The sequence below is a fragment of the Pteropus medius genome, unplaced genomic scaffold (assembly GCF_902729225.1).
Source record: "Pteropus medius unplaced genomic scaffold, Ma_sr-lr_union100, whole genome shotgun sequence".
NCBI lineage: Eukaryota > Metazoa > Chordata > Mammalia > Chiroptera > Pteropodidae > Pteropus > Pteropus medius.
Window position 1 is genome coordinate 709254 of NW_024355206.1, and position 21377 is coordinate 730630.

At 40.2% G+C, this 21377-nt stretch overlaps 1 protein-coding gene across 11 annotated transcripts in view; it reads left to right on the forward strand.

Annotated features, from left to right (window-relative positions):
* Positions 1-21377, forward strand: part of AKAP13 (A-kinase anchoring protein 13) — a 233549-nt gene that overhangs the window by 93541 nt on the left and 118631 nt on the right. For 9 of the 11 annotated variants that reach the window (XM_039858438.1, XM_039858432.1, XM_039858434.1 and 6 more), the window contains exon 5: positions 5893-6076. In XM_039858438.1, the coding sequence (XP_039714372.1) occupies positions 5893-6076 (184 nt within the window). Of the gene's footprint in view, positions 1-5892; positions 6077-6154; positions 6266-6755; positions 7807-21377 lie in introns of those variants that run through there. The other 2 variants (XM_039858441.1, XM_039858440.1) reach the window with 2 other exon arrangements.

The following is a 21377-nucleotide window of genomic DNA, read 5'->3' on the forward strand; positions in this document are numbered from 1 at the left end:
CTGATGAGAGCTAGATTGGAAGACTGACATTAGATCTGCCCGAAGAGTTTGTCTCTGAAAGACCTGGACGGTCACGGGACCGCCCTTCAGCGTCCACCCAGCTTTGATCACTGTGTCACTTGGGGAGAGTGGGCCAGAAGTTATCCGATGTGCAGGTAGCAGGTCCTGAGGAGAAACAACCAGAGGGGACTGAGCCAGGGACCCCATCGACAAACGTGTTCTTCCTTCATGGGACAGTGGCAAAGGGGTATTTGCCAGCTTTCTTCCCTTAAATCTACCGAATTTGACAGTGAAACCTGTGATCAGCTGCAGGAATGCTGTCCCCTACCATCAGGGCCTGACTGTCAGCATACTACCAGGGCCATCCTGCCCAGGCAGAATATAAAAGTAAGTGTAGACTGTGAAACCAAGTTTTTCTTACTAATGTAGTGTCCGAGAGTTCTCCACATTGCTCACGTCTAGAGATCAGAATGTCGGCCATTATACAGGGCATGGGCACGTTTTTAGAAACCTAACACGTGGGCTCAGTACCCCTTGCCCTGCTGTTCCTGGATTGGTAGGGGGTGATTACTGTGGTTGCATGAGACGGTATCGAGTTGGACTGCATTAGTTATTTGTGGGTGTGTGGTGTTTTTATGGTTTTGTTTGTCTTATTTAAGGATGGCACAAGGGTTGGACAATTTGTTCGTGCTGCCATTATTAAAAAGAAACACAGTCGACCCTTGAACAGCGCAGGTTTGAACTGCACGGGTTCACCGGTAGGCATGTTTCTCATCCACGATTGCGACTTTCTGTATACCGAGGGCTGACATGAGTTATTGTACATTTTTGACTGCATGGGTGGTTGGTACCCCAAACCCATTATTCAGGAGTCAACTGTGTTAGAAAAAGCACAAGCCTAAAACTTTAGGCATGTGACTTCCCCTCTCTGGACTCTAGCTTCCTTGTCTTTAACAGGGAACTGGCCAGCTTTAATATTTTTGTGGACTTTCCATGTGATTCTTAAGTTTCTGTTGTACAAAATTACTCATGCAGTGCTAACAGAGGCTAAATTGAATTTGAAATTTAGAGAAAGGTGTTAAAAACCACAATAAGATACCATTACACACCTATTTGAAAAGCTAAAATTAAAAATGCCAAATTCTGGCAGGGACCCAAAACAACATCTCATTCATTGCTGGTGGGAGTGCAGAATGATATCTCCAGTGGGAAGACAGTTTGGCTATTTCTTATAAAGTTAAATGCACATTTACTCTGTGACTCAGCAGTCCCACTTTTGGTTCTTCATCCTAGAGAAACGAAAGCTTATATTCACTCCAAAAAAAAAAATCTTTGCACAGGTGTGTCTATAGCAGCTTGTTTGCAATCATCAAAAACTGGAACAACCCAGATCCCTCTCACTGGGTGAGTATAAACAAGCTGTGGTACATCCACACAATGGAACATCCCTCAGCAATGAAAAAGGAATAAACTATTGACACGATGAACAACTTAGATTCATTTGAAATGCATTGCACTATGTAAAAGAAGTCAGTTTCCGAAGGGTATTTACTGGATGATTTCATTTATGTGATACTCGGAAAAGGGCAAAATTATAGGAATAGAAACTAGATCAGGAGTTGCCAGGTTTAGAAGTGGAGAAAGCTAAGACAGCAAAGGGAGAATTCTTTGGGTATTGGAATGGTTTTGCATTTTGATGGTGGTGATTATAAGAATCTCTGTGTTCTAACTCATAGGACTGTACACCCCCCCAAAAGTGAATTTTATTGTACATAAAATAATTAAAATAACAGAAGAAATTTTTTGCAAGGTGAAATGCATGCAAGGGACTTGATAGACCTGCTTGGAAGTCGATGACTGGGATCAGGAATCTGATTTCAAGTGCTGGATTCACGTTCTGCGGTTTTAACCAGGAACACTGGGTATTTTAAGGGCAGAGTAGCTTCAGTTAAGAGGCACTTACTTGCTGTTGAGCGATGGATATAGGACATTCTGCTTACATTGAGTCGCACATCAAATACTTTTCAAAAGGTATTTAAAGGAAGAAGGTACGAAGCAAGCTTGTTGCCTGGGATAATAATTCAGGTAAACAGGGCACCTTATTACATAACAGGACTATTGCTGTTAAAAGCTAGGATGTTTACAGGTGTTCTGGCCTAATACTTGTACAAAGGAGTCATGCAGGATTTATGGTTAATCCTCTCACTCTTCATTGTTTGGATGCAGTGCTTTTTAACTTATTTTAGGTCAGCAACTCCTTTGAAAATAACTCAGATTTCTCCTCAGGAAAAAATACATGTAGGTGTCTCCCTGCAAAAATTTACATAGACTTTCAGGGATTATAGCCTCCCTGAACCACAGGCATGAACGTGAAGTTAAAAACTCCTGGTTTAGATTTGCTATTATAAAATGGAAAGAACATAGCTAGTGGCGTCAGTTTATTTATATCCTGGTTTCATTGCAAGAGTTTGGGTACAATATTTAATCTCCACTTCTCATTTTCTTCATCTATAAAATGGAGGAAAGTGAATTCTGATAGTGTGTGCTGGTTTGCAAGCTCTTCATTTTGACTATACCATGAACAACATCCAGTAACCTTTTAGAGACAAATCTTTGATGAGCTATGACAAGGTAAGGTAGCATGTCTTATAACAGGGTAAAACAGGACAGCACAAAAAGAAAAGGCACTTTAAAGCATAATGAGACGTTTTTCTTTTGCTTTAACATATTTCTAAAGTTAAGCCTCACTTTAAACATGAGCAAGAGGGACTTTGTGCGTTTTAGTTCTTCCAAGTGTTCTTTAATCTCTAGTTACGTAAAGAAGCCTCTGCACTTACTTTTTCACTTAGTTCTGCCTTCAATGCAAGTAGGAAGGATTCGTCTGGGTGGAGGGTGAATGGTGGAGTAAGGATATCTTCCCGAGTCTCACTGAGTTGTCTCAGCTCTAGTGACTCAGTGGTTAGTGAAAACAGTGAATTAAGATGGTTTTTCTTGTGAAAGAGCCTCGTACAGTAGCAGTCAGCATACCTCTCGATGACCGAGTGGGCCCATTGAAGACTTGCTCTGAAAGCAAGGAGAAGAAACATTGCAGAGGAAATCTTTATTCTTATTTAGTCATGGTATTGCACAGCTAAATGAAAAGAATGTCTAATCATCTTTGGGGGATGGGGTAGGACTCCTCCCCCACAATGAGAAATTTGAGCAGAGAGAACAGTAAGACAGGTTTAAAAAGACTGCCAAAAACAACTTCCATTCTCAGTTCTGTATATCTGATGTTGCTTAATAGAACTTCAACATACTTTGCTCTTTTAGTTTTTACACTCCTTCCGAATTGTTTTAATAGCTTTTCATTGAAATTTTCCTTAGCTATACTCATAGGAAATGCAGAGTGCTCTGAAAAACATAGTTAAATAACTAGGAATACAGGGGAAAAAGACAAAGGATCATGAGAGGGGAAAAAAAAAATACAGATGTGGAGAGTAGAGAACAGAGATCGATCCTAAATTGTAGGAGCCCTGCAGTTGAAAGTGATACAAAAGGAATAAAAGCAGCCGTGTAAGGTATAGTGGGTAAAGTTTTTTTTATTATTGGAGGGAAACATGAAAAGATGCTCTATAAAACCGCATTTGCTTGCATGGGTGCTCTATTGCTTGATTTTTACCAAAATAGACAAGGTGGAGTAATAGAGAAGGTGTGATTTTGGGGCTCAAGACAGAAGAATTTTCAAATCTTGCTGATTCTTGCTGTGGTCAGGTTATTAACCTGTTAACCTGTCTTCATCTGCTCAGTGAGATAATGAGACCTAACAGGGTTATTGTGAGAATGAAAACAATTCATACAAACTGCTTAGTGCCCAGTACATGGCACTTAGCAGGTCCTCACAATAAAGTAAATATATTACTTTTCTTGTAATCCGTTGATTGCACAAAGGAAGTGACCTAAAAGCTGTGGCGACTGCTGCTCAGGACCTTAGATTGAGATTTAGGGAGGACATTGGTGCCGGAATTAGGGTGCCAGCTTTGAACACGTGTATGGCCTTGTCGTTGGAACTCTGACTCAGAGCAAAGACGGGATCAGAGAGGTGGGAGTGTAGAGAAAACTAACTTAAGGAGGTGTCGCCAAGTAAGCCAGAAATAACCAGTCTCTAAAAAAAATCACACAGTTCCTGGTTGGTGCCTGATTGGCTGTTTTATTTTTGGTAAGGATGTCAGAGTGCTTGTGAATAGCTGGGAGGCACAAATCCTGGTGACGTTTTATCTTTTCTGGAGGGTCTTTCTGTCCTTTGGGTCTGGCCTTGGCACCCGCTTTAAGGTGTTTATTATTAAAATTTGTACCTGCCCATGCAGTGATTTCTTCTGGGTGTCAATTTCCAGCCAAATGCGTCTGCTGAATGCCCTATTAATTCTGTAGTTGTATGTGTAGTCCTGTATGGAAAATAAAACATGAAAGGCAGCTTTTGCTTCCAAGGACGTTTACCTGACAATACGGAGACTAGACTGATACACATGTGACGTTAGAAAATAGTGCAGTTCACTGTGAAATCACAAGTTCAAAGATGCATTCATTTTTGTGCAGTTCACATAGAGAAACATCGAGGGCTTCAGTAGTAGGAGATACTGGGATCCAAGAAGCCTGAGAATGCTCAGCGAAGGAGCAGAGACCCGAGCAAGTGTCCCATGGGGAGTGAGTGATGTTAGCTAGGCGGGGAGGAGGGCACTGGGCAGGCCCGGCTCCAGCGAGCCACTCACATTCCCTCTGAGCGCTGCTCCCTGGAGCTGAGTAGTGCACAGCCTGTGGGGCCGTGTACCGCGGTCCTGCAGTGGCTTTAGCTCCCGCCATTACCAGCTGGGCACAAGGACGCCTGAGGAACAAAGTGTAGCTAGAGAACCTGAAATGCAGTTTGAAGTCCGGAAGGACAGAGGTGGCGGGGGGCGGGGAGAGGCACCTGGCATTTATTGAGTGTCTCCTGCAGCCAGTTGTCATGCCAGCCTTTCACCTCTGTCCACCCGTTTGTTACTGCACCCCACTCTAGGGGTGAAGGACGTGAAGCTCAAAGAGGTTAAACGGATCATGCCCGGTCATAGGGATGGCAGATGCCAAATCTGAACCCAGATTTGTCTGACCTCAAAGCCCTTCCTCACTTCGCCACTTTCAGAGTGACTTCCTCTATAAGAAGGGGCCGACTTCAAGTGAAATAAACCCAAAAACATGTTTTTCTTTTTGAAGTTAATTTGGATATTAGCGTTACCCTTTCTTATTATGCCCGGAGATGCATGTCTTTCTTTCATTAAACAAACAAAAAAGAGCTGACAGTGCCAGCAGTTTGATTTGCCCTTAATGTGGGAGAATAGAAAGACTTGTGTGTACTTAACAAGAAGAACCTGTTTTTAGTGTTTAACTAGCCAACTCCTGTCTGGGTGTTATTTTTTATTTTTTATTTTTTTAAGTAATTACACCCTTTATGATTCACCCATCTAAGCCCTAGGCCCCAACTGCTCTTCCCGTTGGGTCCGCATGTTGTGAGGCTACATCCACTTTTTTTTTTTTTTTAATGAAAAGACATGTATATGGAGTCACTGTTATAAATCTGCCCACATCAGTTGTCTGAACAATACATTAAATCAGGATATAGAAATGGCTTGATACTCTTGTGGACTGTTTCCTGTTGGAGACAGGAGACACGTTTTGCTTCTCCTCATTTTTCCATCCTCATTTGTTTTTACTTGAGAGCTGTTTCTCCCTAGCCACAATGAAATTGTTTATATTCTGTGTTGTGACTTAACTTCGGGATCGTAAGTACTCGGAGGCATTGGTATTTAACAGACTTGTCTTTTTGTTGGTTTGCTTTTTGTTTCCACATTCTCCCCTCACTTAATTTTCTCCCATCCACAGATGGCGGCCCCCGCGAGACACTGATGCATTTTGCTGTGCGGCTGGGACTGCTGAGGTTGACGTGGTTCCTGCTGCAGAAGCCAGGTGGTCGCGGAGCTCTCTGCATCCACAACCAGGAGGGAGCGACCCCTGTGAGCCTGGCCTTGGAGCGGGGTTACCACAAGCTGCACCAGCTCCTAACCGAGTAAGTGCTCGTTCTCCCTTGTTCCCTCCTCTCACTGCCGGCCCCACCCCCTGATTCCTAGTCCTACTGCCCACTTGGCGTCTCGGTGTGGGTTCGCCGCAAATGAAAACCTCAGCTCTGTGCCTCGTCTCCTGCTGGAGGTTTTAAGCCTTCTCCTGCTAACCACGTCAGTGTCTGAGAGTGACAAACGTAAGTCACGTCACCATTTTCTCTCTCTGCCTCCCTGCTTCAGTGCTTCTTTCCTCTTAGATGTTGTTGAAAACTTAGAAAAAGGCTTATCGGTGGGGGTGGCATTCCAGTACCGTGTATCCAGTTTACCCCGGTTCAGTACAAAAGAAGACAGGTTTCCTGTGCCATGCATTTTCTCCTGGTATGTCTTCAAAACTTGAAAGAGTTAATTTAATAGAAATGCACACTGTAATATAATAATTACATGCAGAAAATATGCTGAACCACTGAGGTTTGGCTTGAATATGATTTCTGTGAATAAAATCAAGAGCAATGGTCTCTGCATATGAGGTGTAATAAAAGCAACTGAGTTGTCCTGGAAATGCGCAGTAGGAAATCCTGTCTGCGGGTGCAGTTAGACGTTCTGGCTCACAGAGAGTCCTTTGAAGGGATGCTGTTAGTCAAAACAGTTGAGGAATTCTTTTTTCTTGTATAAATAGAAAAATAAATGCATTATAATAGGCAACATTTTCCATTGGAATATTTATAAAAGGCCGAAATTTCAAGTATAGGTTTTCTCTTATTGAATATACTTTTTATTTTATGATCATCGTCATCTTTTCTGCCACATAATCTGAACAGGAACAAACCCCACTGGATCTATATGCTTTAGCAATTGTGAAGGGACCCTTGTAAATTAAGCCAGTATTCCCATGTTCTCAGATATTTTGCTTGTTAGACTTAATTTACTTGCAGTTTATTTATGTTTACCCTTTTTAGCTGCAAGTGAGGGTTAGTCTGCAAGGGCTAAGAAGAGATCTCAGCAGGTAATGCCACCCTGCACTGTTTTGCTTTACCTGCCAAGTTTATAACCTTCCCAGTCAAGCCAAGCAGCAGGTTCTTTGCAGAAAGCTTTCTGATGGGCTGCGGGGACAGTGACGGTGGGAGGGGCGCTTCATCTCCCACGAGCTTTGGACACCCGAGCTCTCCTGCGACAGTTCCAGGAGTGGCAGGTTTCGTCCCTTGTACTTCCCATCTGGCCAGTGATTGGATCCCCTCTGCTGTTTGCCTCATGGCCTTAGGAAGACAGGCCTTGTTCCAGAAGTTGAAAAAACGAACTCGGTGTAACTGTCGTGAAGTCGAATGCAGTTCCTCTCTAAATGCAATCTTATAGTTCAGGGTTTTTGCTGGGAAACAGAATTGGTTAAGGATTGCCATCCAAATGGGGAAATGATTTCAGCAGCTTCATTCTGTGCTTGGTGGGATGTCACAAGACTTATTGCATTACAGCACAGCTCTAAGGAAACTATAGTGTGTTTGTTCTTGGAGAAGAGTTTGGTCTGCTCCACACTGCTGCCTCTGTTACACGTGGGAGAGCCACTTACCTCCTTTTGAAGGGGAGTAAGTAGGGAAAGACAACTTGAGAAATCTGCAAATAGAGGACTGCAGGTGGAGAGTGAGTACCTGGCTGCAGATCTGGCCCTGAACTTGGATTTATCTGGCTGTTACAGATCTAGAACCTAGAAAAACTGCCTTGAGTCATAATTAGTGATTTAAAACAGGTAAGTGGGTGATTTTACTTATCCCTTTGTCTCACTCACTCTGATATTAGTAGAACCGTAAAGAGTCAGGAAAGGTCATCTTTAACAGATGAGGAAACAGATCTGGAGAGGTAAAGTGACTGGATCAGGGTGACAAGGTAGCAAGGCTAGAGTTAGAAGCCAAATCTCCTAAGAGGCTGCCCAGAGCTCCTCCCACTGCTAGGATTCTTAGCAAGGGGCCCAAGAATGGACCGTGTGGGGTCTGCATCCTTGGAAATTACAAGCAAACGTTTTTGCACACCTGTTTCCGAGTAGAGTATGTTTTGTGAAATTCACCAAGAGGTTTGTGGAAAGTTAAGAATTCCTCTGCTATATTATGGTGATTTTCTAATAGTTTACTAAAGTCTTTAGATTTGAGTGTTCTTATACCCCTGTCTCTTTTTAAATTATTTTTTTTCCATATAGGCCTGTTTCTTTTTTCCTTTTCAGTTAATATGAAATTGAAGTATGGCTATATACATTAACATTTATTAAATAATTTTGCATTCCAGTTTTAACTAAGAAGTCTAATTTATTTAACTCCTTTCATACCTCTCTCAAAATAAATTTAATTCCTTGCTATTTGCCCTGTTTTGGGGAGTGGGGTGGAAAGAGAGGGTGTTAATTCTGATTAGTGTCCAAGTTCTTTTGTGTGTCCAAGGCTTATTTTGATATTGTAATTGTATTTGTGGTTTGAAAATTGACCTTAAATAAAATATCACCAATATTGCCTGAGAAATCTTACCCTAGAAGAATGCCCAAACACTTAGTCCTGCTCTGGCTTTTAGGGAGATGCACAGTCATCTCTCCCATTTTGAAGAGGAGTTAGTTGAATACCCTACCCAAGGTCCCTTAATTAATGATGAGCAGAGTAAGGAAAAAACCAAGTCCTGAGACTCGTAGTTTAGTGAATGCTCGGAAGTGACAATATTAGATGTGTGTTGCAGTGGAGTCATCTGCATCTAATACGAGATGTTAGAGCCAGATGCTGTCTGATATCTCACTCACACATGACAAATAAGAAATATCGGACTGTGATCACTCATTTGGGGGGAGGGAGAGAGTTGAGACGAAGAGGCAGTTCCAGGCAGTGGCTGTGTGTGCAAACTTAGTGGTCAAATCTAAGTTTGCATTTGGCTCTGCCATTTTTAGCTGTACTACTTTGGACAGATTAAGTAACTTGCCTCTCTAATCTTTAATTTCTTCATCTGAATTAAAAAAAAAAATGATAAGATCTACCTCTTAGAATGATAGCCAGTGCCTGGTGTATGCATTGTGAAAAATCAGAGTTTATTTGTCACACAGATTATGATTATTTCTTGGAGGAAATACAGGAGCTATAACTATTTCAGCTTGAAGAGAAACGACATAGAATGGTGGACCTGCTTAATTCACATCTGGGCCACTGTACTCAGTAGCCTGTGTGTCACTTACACACTCTGAGCTCACTTTTCTCATCTCTTGTGGGCATATACCTCGTCTTCCTGTGCCTCCAGGGTAGTAGAACCGACTGAGATTTGTGCAGATACTCTGTTAAACTGTAAAGTGCTCTTTGTGAGAGTTTCTTAAATACTCATACAATCAGTAAAATGAAAGTACACTAATCAGTGAAACTCAACTTCCAGTTTATTGGTCTGTCTAGAGTATCTTTTTTGTAATATTTAGTTCTCTAAGTTATAGTAGAGAGATTGGGAGTGAGGCTGCTAGTTTTGAATCCAGGGTCCACCTCTGTGAAGTGATATGATCTTGGGTGATTCACTTAATCTCTCTAAGCTTCAGTGCCTTGTTTGTAACGTGGGAAGAAGAATCAGAAGACTTTCTACAATTCTCTCATTGCTTTGAGAAATTAACGAAAGAGTGCAAGTGGAGAGCCAGCGGTGGCTGACATGTTATCTCTTACTGCACTTCCTTTAATTTTCCTTTCCTTCTAGGCCTATATCAATTTTTCATCCATTAAGGAAATTTTGCCAAAATCCTGAAGTATTTTCAGGCAACGTTTGGATGTCTCTACTTGATGGGAGTTTGAAATTAATCCCTAGTGTAATAGATAACACTTAACCAATTAGCTTGGCTCTCTGATGCGTGCTGTGTTGTCGACGCCTCTGGGCTGATGGACGAGGGAACTCTAGATTGTTAAAGAATCATTTACAGTGCTGCCACCCTTACGGGGAGAATATTTCTTGTAAGAATTTTAACTGGAGTGCTGATATAAAAGAGCTGAAATATTTCGTTTGCCCAATGAGTGAGTGTAAAAATATTTGTCCTCATAACTTCATCTCATTTTCAGTATCAGTTCAACATAGCTTTATTCATTGCATGCCTGTAATACACTAGTAATCATGGTTCAAACGATGCAGATGATGCTTCATTTCCACCTCGTGACAACCTGTCTGAAATAGGCATTCTCTGTGTTTTACAGGTAAAACAGGGAGACTCAGAGAACTAAAGTAACTACCTCTAAGCTTTACAGAAAAGTGGTAGAGCTGTTGTTACGCATCTGTGGAATTCAGAGGCCCATATTCTTCCTTCTACAAAAATTTGACAGAAAGAGAGAGACTCAGGAAAAGGCAACTGGGCTGCAGGATGACTAGCTCTTGATTAGGAAAGGGCTGTCGGGTTTCCATTTAGTCCTAGCTTCTCCTTTCCTGGAAAAAACAAGATCCTCAGTACAGCAACTTGACATTTATATTGCCCAAAATATGGGTTTTAAAGTACCGTTGGTTATACTCAAGCTGTCTTCACATTTTGATTCTCGGAACAGCCTAATGAATGGATATTATTATCCATGTTTTATAATTGAGGAAACTGAGGCCCAAGAGGTGGAGCGAATTGCCCAAAGTCACAAGGCTACAAAGTAGCAGAACCTGGCTCAGGCTCAAAGTCCAGCAGTCTGTCTGGGTTGAAATGGTACATGTGCAGAACACACATCCAGCCTGGCAGACTCGAGGCTCTCACTTGTGGTCTGTTGTCATAGTAGGTGATATTGGGCCCTCTTGAAGAGTTTGTGTCCATCAGTTCTCAAGTCCTCCTTCTGACACATTTGCACTTGAAACCTGGGTTCAGGGTTGGGTCACAAATAACTATTCCACGGTACATATTTCACAATGGAATTGAATGCTATTGAGCAAGATGTTCTGTTAACATAGCAACTGCCCTTTTAGGGTTCTCTTCAAGTACTTGACAAGTGGGTCCTCAGTAGCCCATCTTGTGCAAAACAAATTTAGAATGTTTGCTTTTGCTCAATAGGGAAAGAATGAAATAAATTTATAAACTTAACCTTCAAAATAGTAGCCAGAAAGCAGGATTTTTTTTTTTTTTCACATTTACGTTCATTTAGCCTAAGCCCCATCCATCTATCTGTCCCTTGGTTCTTCCTTCCATCCGTGCATCTATCCATCCACTCATCTAACCACCCATCCTCCACCCTCCTTCCTTACTGAGCGCTAAGGTCTTTGTGTTTTAGTAAAGATAATGAGGTAGAACTGAGTGGAGTCTAGAAAGAGGAGAGGGCACTAAAATTTATTAAATACCGAATGCCTGCTTCATTGGTGCTTTACGTGTGTTCTCATTTAAACCTCTTCATGAACGTCTAAAGTGTAGTTGGTACAGTTGGTTTTCTTCTACCGAAGAGAAGATATTCCCAGAGGAACTAAATAACTTTAGGTACTGAAATTGCTTAGCATTATTAAACAATCATTTTGTTAAGATTTTGTTCAAATGTTTAGTGTCCATGTACACCTAAAACTATAAGGTGTTGTATTCTTAGTAAAGTCTTCTGTTTTAACATTTGATTAGCAAAAACAAAATGTATTTGGGGGTACCTCTTTTTCTAACACTTTTTTTCATACATTTATATGTGGATTGAGAATGATTTCCTTCCACAGTTCTTATACATGATTTTGGCCATTTTTCTTTCTCAGATTTGGAGATGGCAGTGTTAACACTTTGCTTTTAATACTTACAAGATGTGAAAATTTTACACATAGAAATTTTTTCTTAAAAGATACATAGCCTGAATGGAATGAAATATATATAATTTTAAAAATTATTTAATGTTTATTTAACGTAATGGGTGATAGTTAAAAAGTTAATGAAAATTATTTTTATAAAATCTAATATCTAATTTTTCCTTTTATCATTTAAATTTTTATAAATATTTGTTGGTTCAAAAGAAAAAATGTTCTTCTGAAAGCTATTTAGCCAATGCAGTCTTAATATTGTCAACCTATTTATTAATTTAGCCATTTGAAACTCCTGTTTCTGTGCATAGCTTTTAACAGTTTTCACAATCTGTAATTATTTTAGCATTTTACTCTTATAGTAAATACACATTTATGCTTTAACTGGCCAGCAGAATTTCTAGGTAAAAAGCATATAAGGAGATGTGCACTTTAAATTATGTAGCGAATGCTTACAGAATACTCCTTGTTTTCATAGTATTTTTTATGTTGATGATGTCGTTTCTCTGATGTGATGGTAACTTCTGTAATCACATACATGTTCAGTAGGCATTTAAGTATTTGGCCTTAAAAAGACAAAGCCGAACGTGAGTGCTCCCTATTGTTTGCCATCTGTGAGCCTCAATTTCTTCATCTGTGAAATGGGAAACGATAGCACGTACCTCTATGTACCTCATGGGTCTGTTAGGATTTCATGAGAACATGTGTAAGTTCCTAGAAACTTACCACCTCCCTTTATTTGGAGAACTAGGAAAGGAGAGTCATTGGAAATAAGATGATCTACTCAGCTTTATATGAATATGACACGTCTGCAACACCATCCAGTTTCTGACAGGTTTTGTCCCGGTCAGCCCCACCCCACAACTGTAACAGTATCTCTGGAAACAGCAGGGAGTTAGAACCCTATTTTCCTCTTGGATATTTTAGGAGTGAACAGTAGTAGGGTGATAACATGGGTAGTTGCCTGTCAGTTACTCCCATAAGTAGGGTTCCTGTGCTTTTTTTTTTTAATGTCTCGTACTCAGAAACTGCCTTTTTTTTGTTCATTAGAATGACACCAGTCCTATAGTATTCCATAAAGTCACAACTTATTGAGCACGTTGGGAGGGTCTAACGCGGTGCTAACACTTTACATTCACATTTATTTGATCTCACAGCAAACTTAGGATTCTCACTGTACAGATGAGGAAATTGAGCTGCAGAGATACATAACCGGCGCAAGATCAGAAGTCAGAGTAAAGTATCTCACCCAGTCTGTCGGACTCTCCAGCTCGTGCTCTAATCATCACCTTATACAAATTTTAATTATTTAACAGCATAGAATTAATAACAAATTGCTGATACATGGTAGTTGCCCAAATTAAGCGCCCTCTTCCCTTTGTACTACTCCCCAGCTAGTCGTTAAGGGCAGAGCCGCAGTTCTCTGCTCCTCACCCCAGCGCTCTCCACCAAAACCAGAAAGAGAGGAACTAAGAATATCAGTGCTAAAATTTCTAGTGAATTTGCATGTGTATGAAAGCGTAACTAGTCTAGCAATGAGTTCTCTGCAGACACCTAAGAGAGAGAGTAACCTTCTGTTCATTCTGAGGTGAATCAGTAGTTCCCCTCGTGTCCCTGCCCCCATTTTTAACATTTAGCCTCTCCCACTCCATTTCAGCGAGTTGTGGTTGAATTTGTAGGACTCTTTGAGGTTTGGCACTGTTATGGTGATGTGGTTTCATGAAAGATACTGCAGTGGCCCTCAAATAAGGAACTAGGTGCTGCAGTTCCTGGCAGGAGGAAACTCAGCAAAACACGCCCTTGGGGAGGGCCGACCTGGCTGCTCTTCTCCGCTCTGAAAGCCCAGACCCAGGTAGGATGGGCCTGCGATATTCGTGGTGCTTGGGCAGCCATGAGTGAGTATCAGCTTCCAGAATGATGTGTTGTCGATCCTCACTGTTTGTCCTCTGACATTTGATCTGTCTTTCTGCTGTACCTCAACAAGATGTATCTCTGAACTTCCCCCTGAGTGACTACTGTTGTTAGTACAGGAAGAATGCTTTTCTCTGCAGTTGATTGGACAGGATTTTAACTGTATGTTAGTATCAGACCCAGAGTTCTTCGTGTTACAGCTTGCTATACCAGATGTGAAGGCAGAGGTTGATTGCTGCATAGCAGCTAGAACACTGGGGAGTTTGTTGAAATTCACTCTGGTCTTTTGAATTTTGTCATGCCACATACATAACTCTTGAGTTTTGGGAGCAGCTGTGGATGGACCACAGTTCTGGACCACCAGTTTGGATGCTATAACCCCATCTCTGAGGATTGGCCTCTTAATTTCTGTTTTTCTACAGTTGAAAACTTGCTATGGTTCCTGTAAAATTTGTGATAACAAAACCTAATTAATGTACCTGAATAGCTTCTGATAAGTATTTTATCAGATGTACAGTTTGTATAATTTGAATGGGGCCATAATTTGAAACTGTTATAGGGTAGGTATCACTGTGGAAGTGGAAAGAGCTACAGAAGTTTTGGAATTAGGTCTGTGTGCAAATTCTGGCCTTTTCACTTACTAGCTGTGTACTTGGACAGATTAAGTTATTCCTTAAGTCTTAGCTTTCTGATGTGAAAAATGGAAATACAGTAATACCTCCCTCAAAGTTGTGAGAATTAGAAGTAAACGATATTTCTCTGGTGCCAGTAGTTAATATTCTTAGTTTCACTGTTTTGTGTTACATCCTCCTCATTCCCATCGCTTTCTCTGCACAGCTACATTGCCCCTGGACACACTGGCCAGCTGGTTGCTACCTCAGGACCTTTGTCTGATACATTCTGTCCCAGTAACTTCGTACATTGGCTCTGTCATATGATTCAGATCAGTTGTCAAATTTCTTCAGAGATTTTCCTGACCACCTATCTGAAGAAGCCACTGTTTCCACTCCAAAGAGTTTTATGCCACAAGCGCCGTGTTTTATTTTCTTAAAGCACTTGTCTCTACCTATAATTATAGCCCTTTATAATATAAGTTCCATTATAGGAGGAACCTTGGCTGTGTTATTTATTCATCAATATATATTTTAGCATCTAGTATTATACTAGGTACTTCATGAGTATTTGTTGAATATTTGAATGAATAGATGTATAACAACCTCGACTATTCATTTTCTGGAAATGGGATATTTTGAGAGATCTTGAAATAACGAACTTAGACACGGTACAGAGAAGACTAGATGCCAGGTAGAAAGCATTTTTAATACAGTGGCATGCCACCTACAGTGTTATCTTTTCAACGGGCTTCTGGTGACATTTTATTTGTGTAGAACCTAATAATTTTTCATAAACTGAGAAAAGTGTTTCTGTAATTGCCTCCTTCATAACCCAGTTCTCTCCTCTTTCATAGGACTTTGGTTTGCATTTTAAGCTTATACAAAGTAAGTTAAGATTCTCTGTATACTTAGGCTGTAAGTATCTTCTGGGGTCTTTTGTATATGCAGACCCTTTCAGAGACTACGTGCTGATTGGAAAATGATGATGTGGCCGACATACAAATATTCAATAGAATGCCCTTTAGTACCTTTTAACGATGTAATCCGAGGAAACATTTTGCTTTTAATTTTTCTTTCAGCTCATTAATCCACATAAGTTACTGTACTAAATTACTTGGGAATAGATTGCTCGGAATGAATTTAAAAATTTATACTTAGCCCTTATTCAACCAGCATGAAAATTTGGTTCGTTTACCGAAACTTTGTTCTCTCTATATATGCAGGACATTGGCTTTGTCACTTGGAAAATTAAAAATTATATTTATGATTAAAATACTGAAAAACTAAGATACTTCTTTACAGCGTGCTAGTTTCATTTTGCATACTGTGATTTGTTTCCATTGTTTCACATTTGATTCAGGGAAATCACGTCAGTAAATTACAGAAGCTGTTTGTGACATGACTGTTAAAGTAGTATTTGGATGTTTTGGATTTTGTAAAAATACTAATAAACTATTTTGGACTGAACTTCTAAAATACGGACTCTTGAATGTTACTGAGTTAGTTTTCAGCTTTGCCTAGGCCTTCGTGAAGTGTGCTTTGGGAGAAAAAGAAACTGTCCCAAAGACCTTAGCTGGCACCACATTCCACGTTCCCGTCTGTGCGATGGCTTTGCTTTCTCCTGCCACTTGCCTGTCTTGCCAGCCTCTGTCGATGTTAGGAATATAAAACTCGGTTCCTAGTAATCGTGGGGATCTGCGTTGTAACCACTGCTGTTCAGAACGAGGCAGGACCTAGACGAGGGCTGATCTGCCAGTCTTTGTCACTGATTCCTGATAAGTATAAAATTGAAAATACGTGTTTAGAAACTTTCATAGTAACTTGACAGTAATTTATATTTGTTGAATCTAATAAAAATTTTGGGCTTAAGTTCTGTATCTTATAAATTTTATTTCTCTAGTAATTCATTTTTAGAATTTTTGTATTCGCGATGTGGAAATTTTAAAAAATCTGGTCCTTTGTAAATAGTTTGAGAAGTTCTCCGACTCACTTAATGAACTTATCGTACAGTATTATAGTCAGAGAGAGTAGATCAGTGTTATTATATGTTTCCACAAAAGTAGCAAATTAGGGTAGAGAGACCTGAAAAAAGTCACATCTATCAGTGAAAAGACATTGTCTCTTTACTTGGACCTATTTTACCCCTCGAACTGCTTCTAAATAAGAGTAATCAATTTCAACAATTGAATAAAAATTGCTGAATCAAGGCTATAGGTTATAAAAAATACACGATCATTATAAGTTTATGGGTTCTTAATTTGAATGATAGTAACCTCATAGAAAGTCAAGTGAACTTCATGAGGATAAGAAGTCCTCTTCCCAGACGAATGAGCAAAAATGATTGTTCCTGGAAAAGCTGGTTTACAGAGTGACGACTTCATTATGATTACAGTTCTTGGTTTCTAAAAGCAGAACAAATAGCTTATCTGTAGAATCATGGAATCGTCACCATTGGAAGCTTATTAATAAATTGATTTTAACGGTCACTGTTTCACTGGAGTTGCAGATTTATATTTACCTCTTAATCTCTATTACACTGAGTTTCAAATGCTTTCAGAAATAAGACTGGAAGAAATGGATGTGCATTCCTTTCTCTGTTTCATGATTAGGTAATTTAACTTCATAAACATAGAGAATTGCTATTTAATTTTGTTTTGCATGTGCTCTCTGAGAACGCTAAAGAAACTCTTAACATTTTGAAGACATGCTATGTCTCTTCTAGTGGCTGGGTATTTGACTTTTCTTCCTGATCTGTTTTCTGTCATCAGTTTGAAATTACTTTATCTACTTTTGTTATTCTTCCCGTTTCAGATTATTTTGTAAGTACTTATCTCTTTTTTGCCCCAGCCTAGAATTTGATTTTCAGTCAGCAGTGATAATATTCTTCCCTTCAGAATAATTCTCACCTGCCTGTGTTTCCCACTCTCATTAAGTAACATCAAGCACTTTGTATGCAGAGGACAGTAAATAGTTATGAAGCCAATAACCGTCTTGGAACAGGCAAAGAATCCTAGGTTCTGTGAGACGTTGACATAGCTTTATAGAACCATAAATCCAAGTAATACTTAAATAGAAATCTCTAATCACATTCAGTTTGTTTGTTAGTCGAGGATCCATTTGAAGTGCCTTTTGTTAGCCCAGAGATGAGTTCAGTGCAACTGTGTTAGAGTCCAAGCTCATGCTTTTGTGCCGTGGTTTATTTTCCCATGTTCCCTTGAAAGTAGCTCTTGATGACACCTGCACTATGCTGTCCCTGTCCTCTGACTTAAGCCAGAAGCAAGGAGGATAATGAGGAAGGATTAGTATTTATTTATTTTTAACAATTAAGTTATACACAATAACATTGTTTATGATGCCACCACCACAAGGTGGGGTTATTTCATTCTCAGATATTACCTCTCACCTTGCATAGAGTTTCTTTAAACAGTTGCGGCAGAAACTCTATCTTGCATTTCAATATTTTCACTTTATCATACTTTTATCTATTTGTGTGGTCGTTATAATTATTTTCGAGGCCTTCTAAGATGTGAGGAGGAGAAGAGAAAAGAGCCAGAGGAAACAGTGGTGAGCAGGATGGCTTTCTATGAATGTCAAGTGAGAATAACTTTCAAAAGAAGAGTCAGGTCACCAGTTTAAAATTCTGCAAAATTCTCGGATGTTAAAGGTAAAAAAAGCCCACTGGATTTGGGGGTTTTATTGTCAGTGGAGACCTATGACAAATAAGTTTGAGTTGTAATGGGAGTGAGTGGGAACCAAATTGCCAGGAGGGGAGCACGGACAGAAGGTGGTCCATGGGGTTTGTGCAAGTTTCACAGCCTCAGCACTGCTGACACTTTGGGCCTGATGGTTCTTTGTTGTAAGGAGCTGTCCCCCTTCTGGGCTGGCTGCTGCCGAGGTCGTAATGGTTCTTGCAGGCTGGTGGGGCAGGAGCCAGTCCAGAAGCAGGTGGAAAACGATAGGCATCCCGGGGACGATCACTGAATCAGGAGCCATAGGAGGACGGGAGGAAGCAGAGCAGCCCCACTGTTTCGAAGAGCATCCTCGAAGGCGAGGGCATGGACAGGGGCATTGTCAGTGCATCAGCATGTTTTAGCTCATGTTAGATATTCTCACGCTTCTCGCTTAGAAGGGAGGATGAATGAAGTAGACAGCGTTAAAGCTGGGCCTTTGAGGAAATTATGGTAAGTTTCAGTAACCCCTGTAGGGATGGAGTGTCACACAAGTGAGTGAAAACTGAGCAGCATTGAATAGGGACTTAAAAATATATATATTAAAAACATTAAAATCTTAAGAGGAAAACCTGTAACCCAACTAACTACCTTAACACATTTTTATTTGTGCATTTTGCTGTCGAGATTTGCCTACATTTTCACCTTTTTAATTTTGTTTATTTTATTGAATATTGTGGATTTCGATGTTATTGAACTGTTATTTCAGTTATTTTTAATGGTATATAATAGCCCATACATCAGTTCTTTAACAAACAGCCTTCTAATTGCTGACTGGGTTAGGTTGTTTCTAATTTTTAATACTATTATACTGAAAATCGCAGTAAACATTCTTATACCTAGAGCTTTGGCAGATTTTATTAGTGGACCCTGTAAAGGTTTTACAGAGTGCTGATGATGGAACAGAAAATATATTGGCTTAAATGTCACCTCAGTGAGGCCTTCCCTGACCCACCACATTTAAAATTGGAACCCTTATATCAGTTTTATTTTTCTCCATAGCTCTTGCTCTTATCCAAAATACTAAGTGTCTTATTTAACCTGAATGCCCTTATCTTCCTTGCCAAGTATATAAGCTCCAGCAGGACAAGGATTTTGGCATGTATCACCAGCAGGACAAGGATTTTGGGGTGTATCACCTAGAATAATATTTCCTGGTGTATATAAATACTTGCTGAATGGTGGGGTTACCTAGACCTACAGGCAAGATGGGTTTAGAAGACTGTTAGCAATAGGTATTCATGGGAATCAGTGGGAAAATAATTGCTTTGACTAGTCTCTGGTATCTGGATGGGCTGGAAGCAACAGAACTCCACAGGAGACCCAAGGGTGAGACCTTGGAGACGGTCGTGGCAACAAAAGCACATCCCTCTGGAAGCGGGGTGTGGGAGAGGCAGATGCTGAGTAGGTCATGGTTGCAGAAGGGAATTTATCAAGTTTAGATATTAGAAAGGAAAAAGTTTGAGAATTAATAGTGGCAAGGTTTGTAGAAAACTCCATTTTGCTGGGAATGGACTATATCACTTTTTACTTGTTTGACAAACATCCCAGTCCTAGCTTTTTGTATTTGGTTCACACTGGTGATATATACATCAAGCTTTGCTATCAAAGGCCTTTTTTTAATTGGAGTATGGCTATATGTGGTAATTTAAGTAAGCAGCTATGCCAGTTATGTCTATCAGACAACTAATAAGGCAGAGCTAGTGACAGTGCCAACCCGAGCTTCAAAGCTGAGTTTACAGAGAAGTTGCCACCCCCACATATGATATAGCTGATAGACTTCTTAATTGAGTCATTCAATTGAACTTTTAAGTGACTGTCTTATAGATACTTTTCTATTTGAGGTCCCTTTGCTCAGAGTAGAGCAGCTTGGTAAACACACAGAACATTTAGCATAGTATATGCCAGGTTCATTTTAAGCAACTCTTGGTGAGTCACTCTTGAGTATGGAAACTACAGTAGTTTTCATCTGGAGCAGCCTGAATCGTTATCCCCAGCCAGTACATGATTCTCCAGTTTGTTATAGGTTTTCCACCATAGCATATTTTCAGCTTTCAAATTCCTTCTACTCTCTGGTGAATTGTTCATGACAGACAGGTATGATTTAGTAGACAAAACACTGGAGAGTTGTAGTGTGTTTCTCCTTCACATTTGTCAATGGGTAGCATGTCTTTTATTTCTTAATTCTTTAGTTTCTTCCATTTAAAACATGATGATCTCAAACGTAACCTTCCTTCTTTTCTGGAATCCCTGGGATACTTTACCAGTCTACTGGTTCTTCATAGGGAGAACCACATGAAGAGATTTCATCTTTTGCAGCCTATCCCAGAAACAGTTTTTTACATACCTTCATCTGTTTTATTTGTTTACGGGGTTTATTTGTAATGTCGATGTACGAAACGTCCCTACCTGTAGAGAGTTTTTATGAGTTTATTTGAGCCAGACTGACAATTGCCGGGAAGCAAAATTTCAACAGATTAGGAAAATGCTCTGGAGATGGAAGTTCTGCAGCTTAATTTTTGCCTTAGAACCAAAGGAGGAGCATTGAGGAGGGTTACACGAAATCCATTGGTGGTTTTAAGGGGGCGGGAGAAGGCAAAGCAGGGAAATCCGGGATTGGATAAAAAGTAAGAGAGAGAGAAACATACTTCTTTTCCATTGGTGGGCGCAGGATAGATAATAATTAACATTTACAGCACATAGAGATGGTATTTGGGGAACACGATAACAATGAGGGTTTGTATGGTCTCGCACTCTGGTGTGAGGTTGTACCCTGAGGGGTCCAGAAAAAGGGGATCCTCTGACATTCCAAGGGTATGTTATCCTAGATATAAAAAGACAATAGACAGGCTTACTTTTAAGGTAAAGATTGACCTTTGCCAAGAAAGCTACAGGCCCAGAACGTGGCTACCCACCATGACTCGCTTTTAGTTAGGAAGTTTTACGTTCCGACCATCTTGTGTGGTTATTTTACGTCTCTGAGTAAGGCCCGCCATGCAGGCCTCCCCTGAACTTGTCAGGTTCAGTATGTGGCCCCTTTTTCATCCACAGTAATGAGTTGAGTAAAGTTCTGCTTTTTAAATCTAAAAAATTATAAATTGACATTCTTGGAACCAGGTGCTTCATTCAAAATAGGATTTGACCGTTATACTGAGATAAGTAGAACATGGCATGGCATTGTAGTAGCTTTTTTCTCCATGTAGTTTGAATTTTGAGGATGCTTCCTCTGCCTACTGTTAACAAAAGTTGGAGTGCCCTTGCCTTGCATTTGGAGAGATGAGTTCTTCCTTCCCAGTGTGATGGACTGCAGTTATCATTAGCATATGGTGTAACCCATTTCA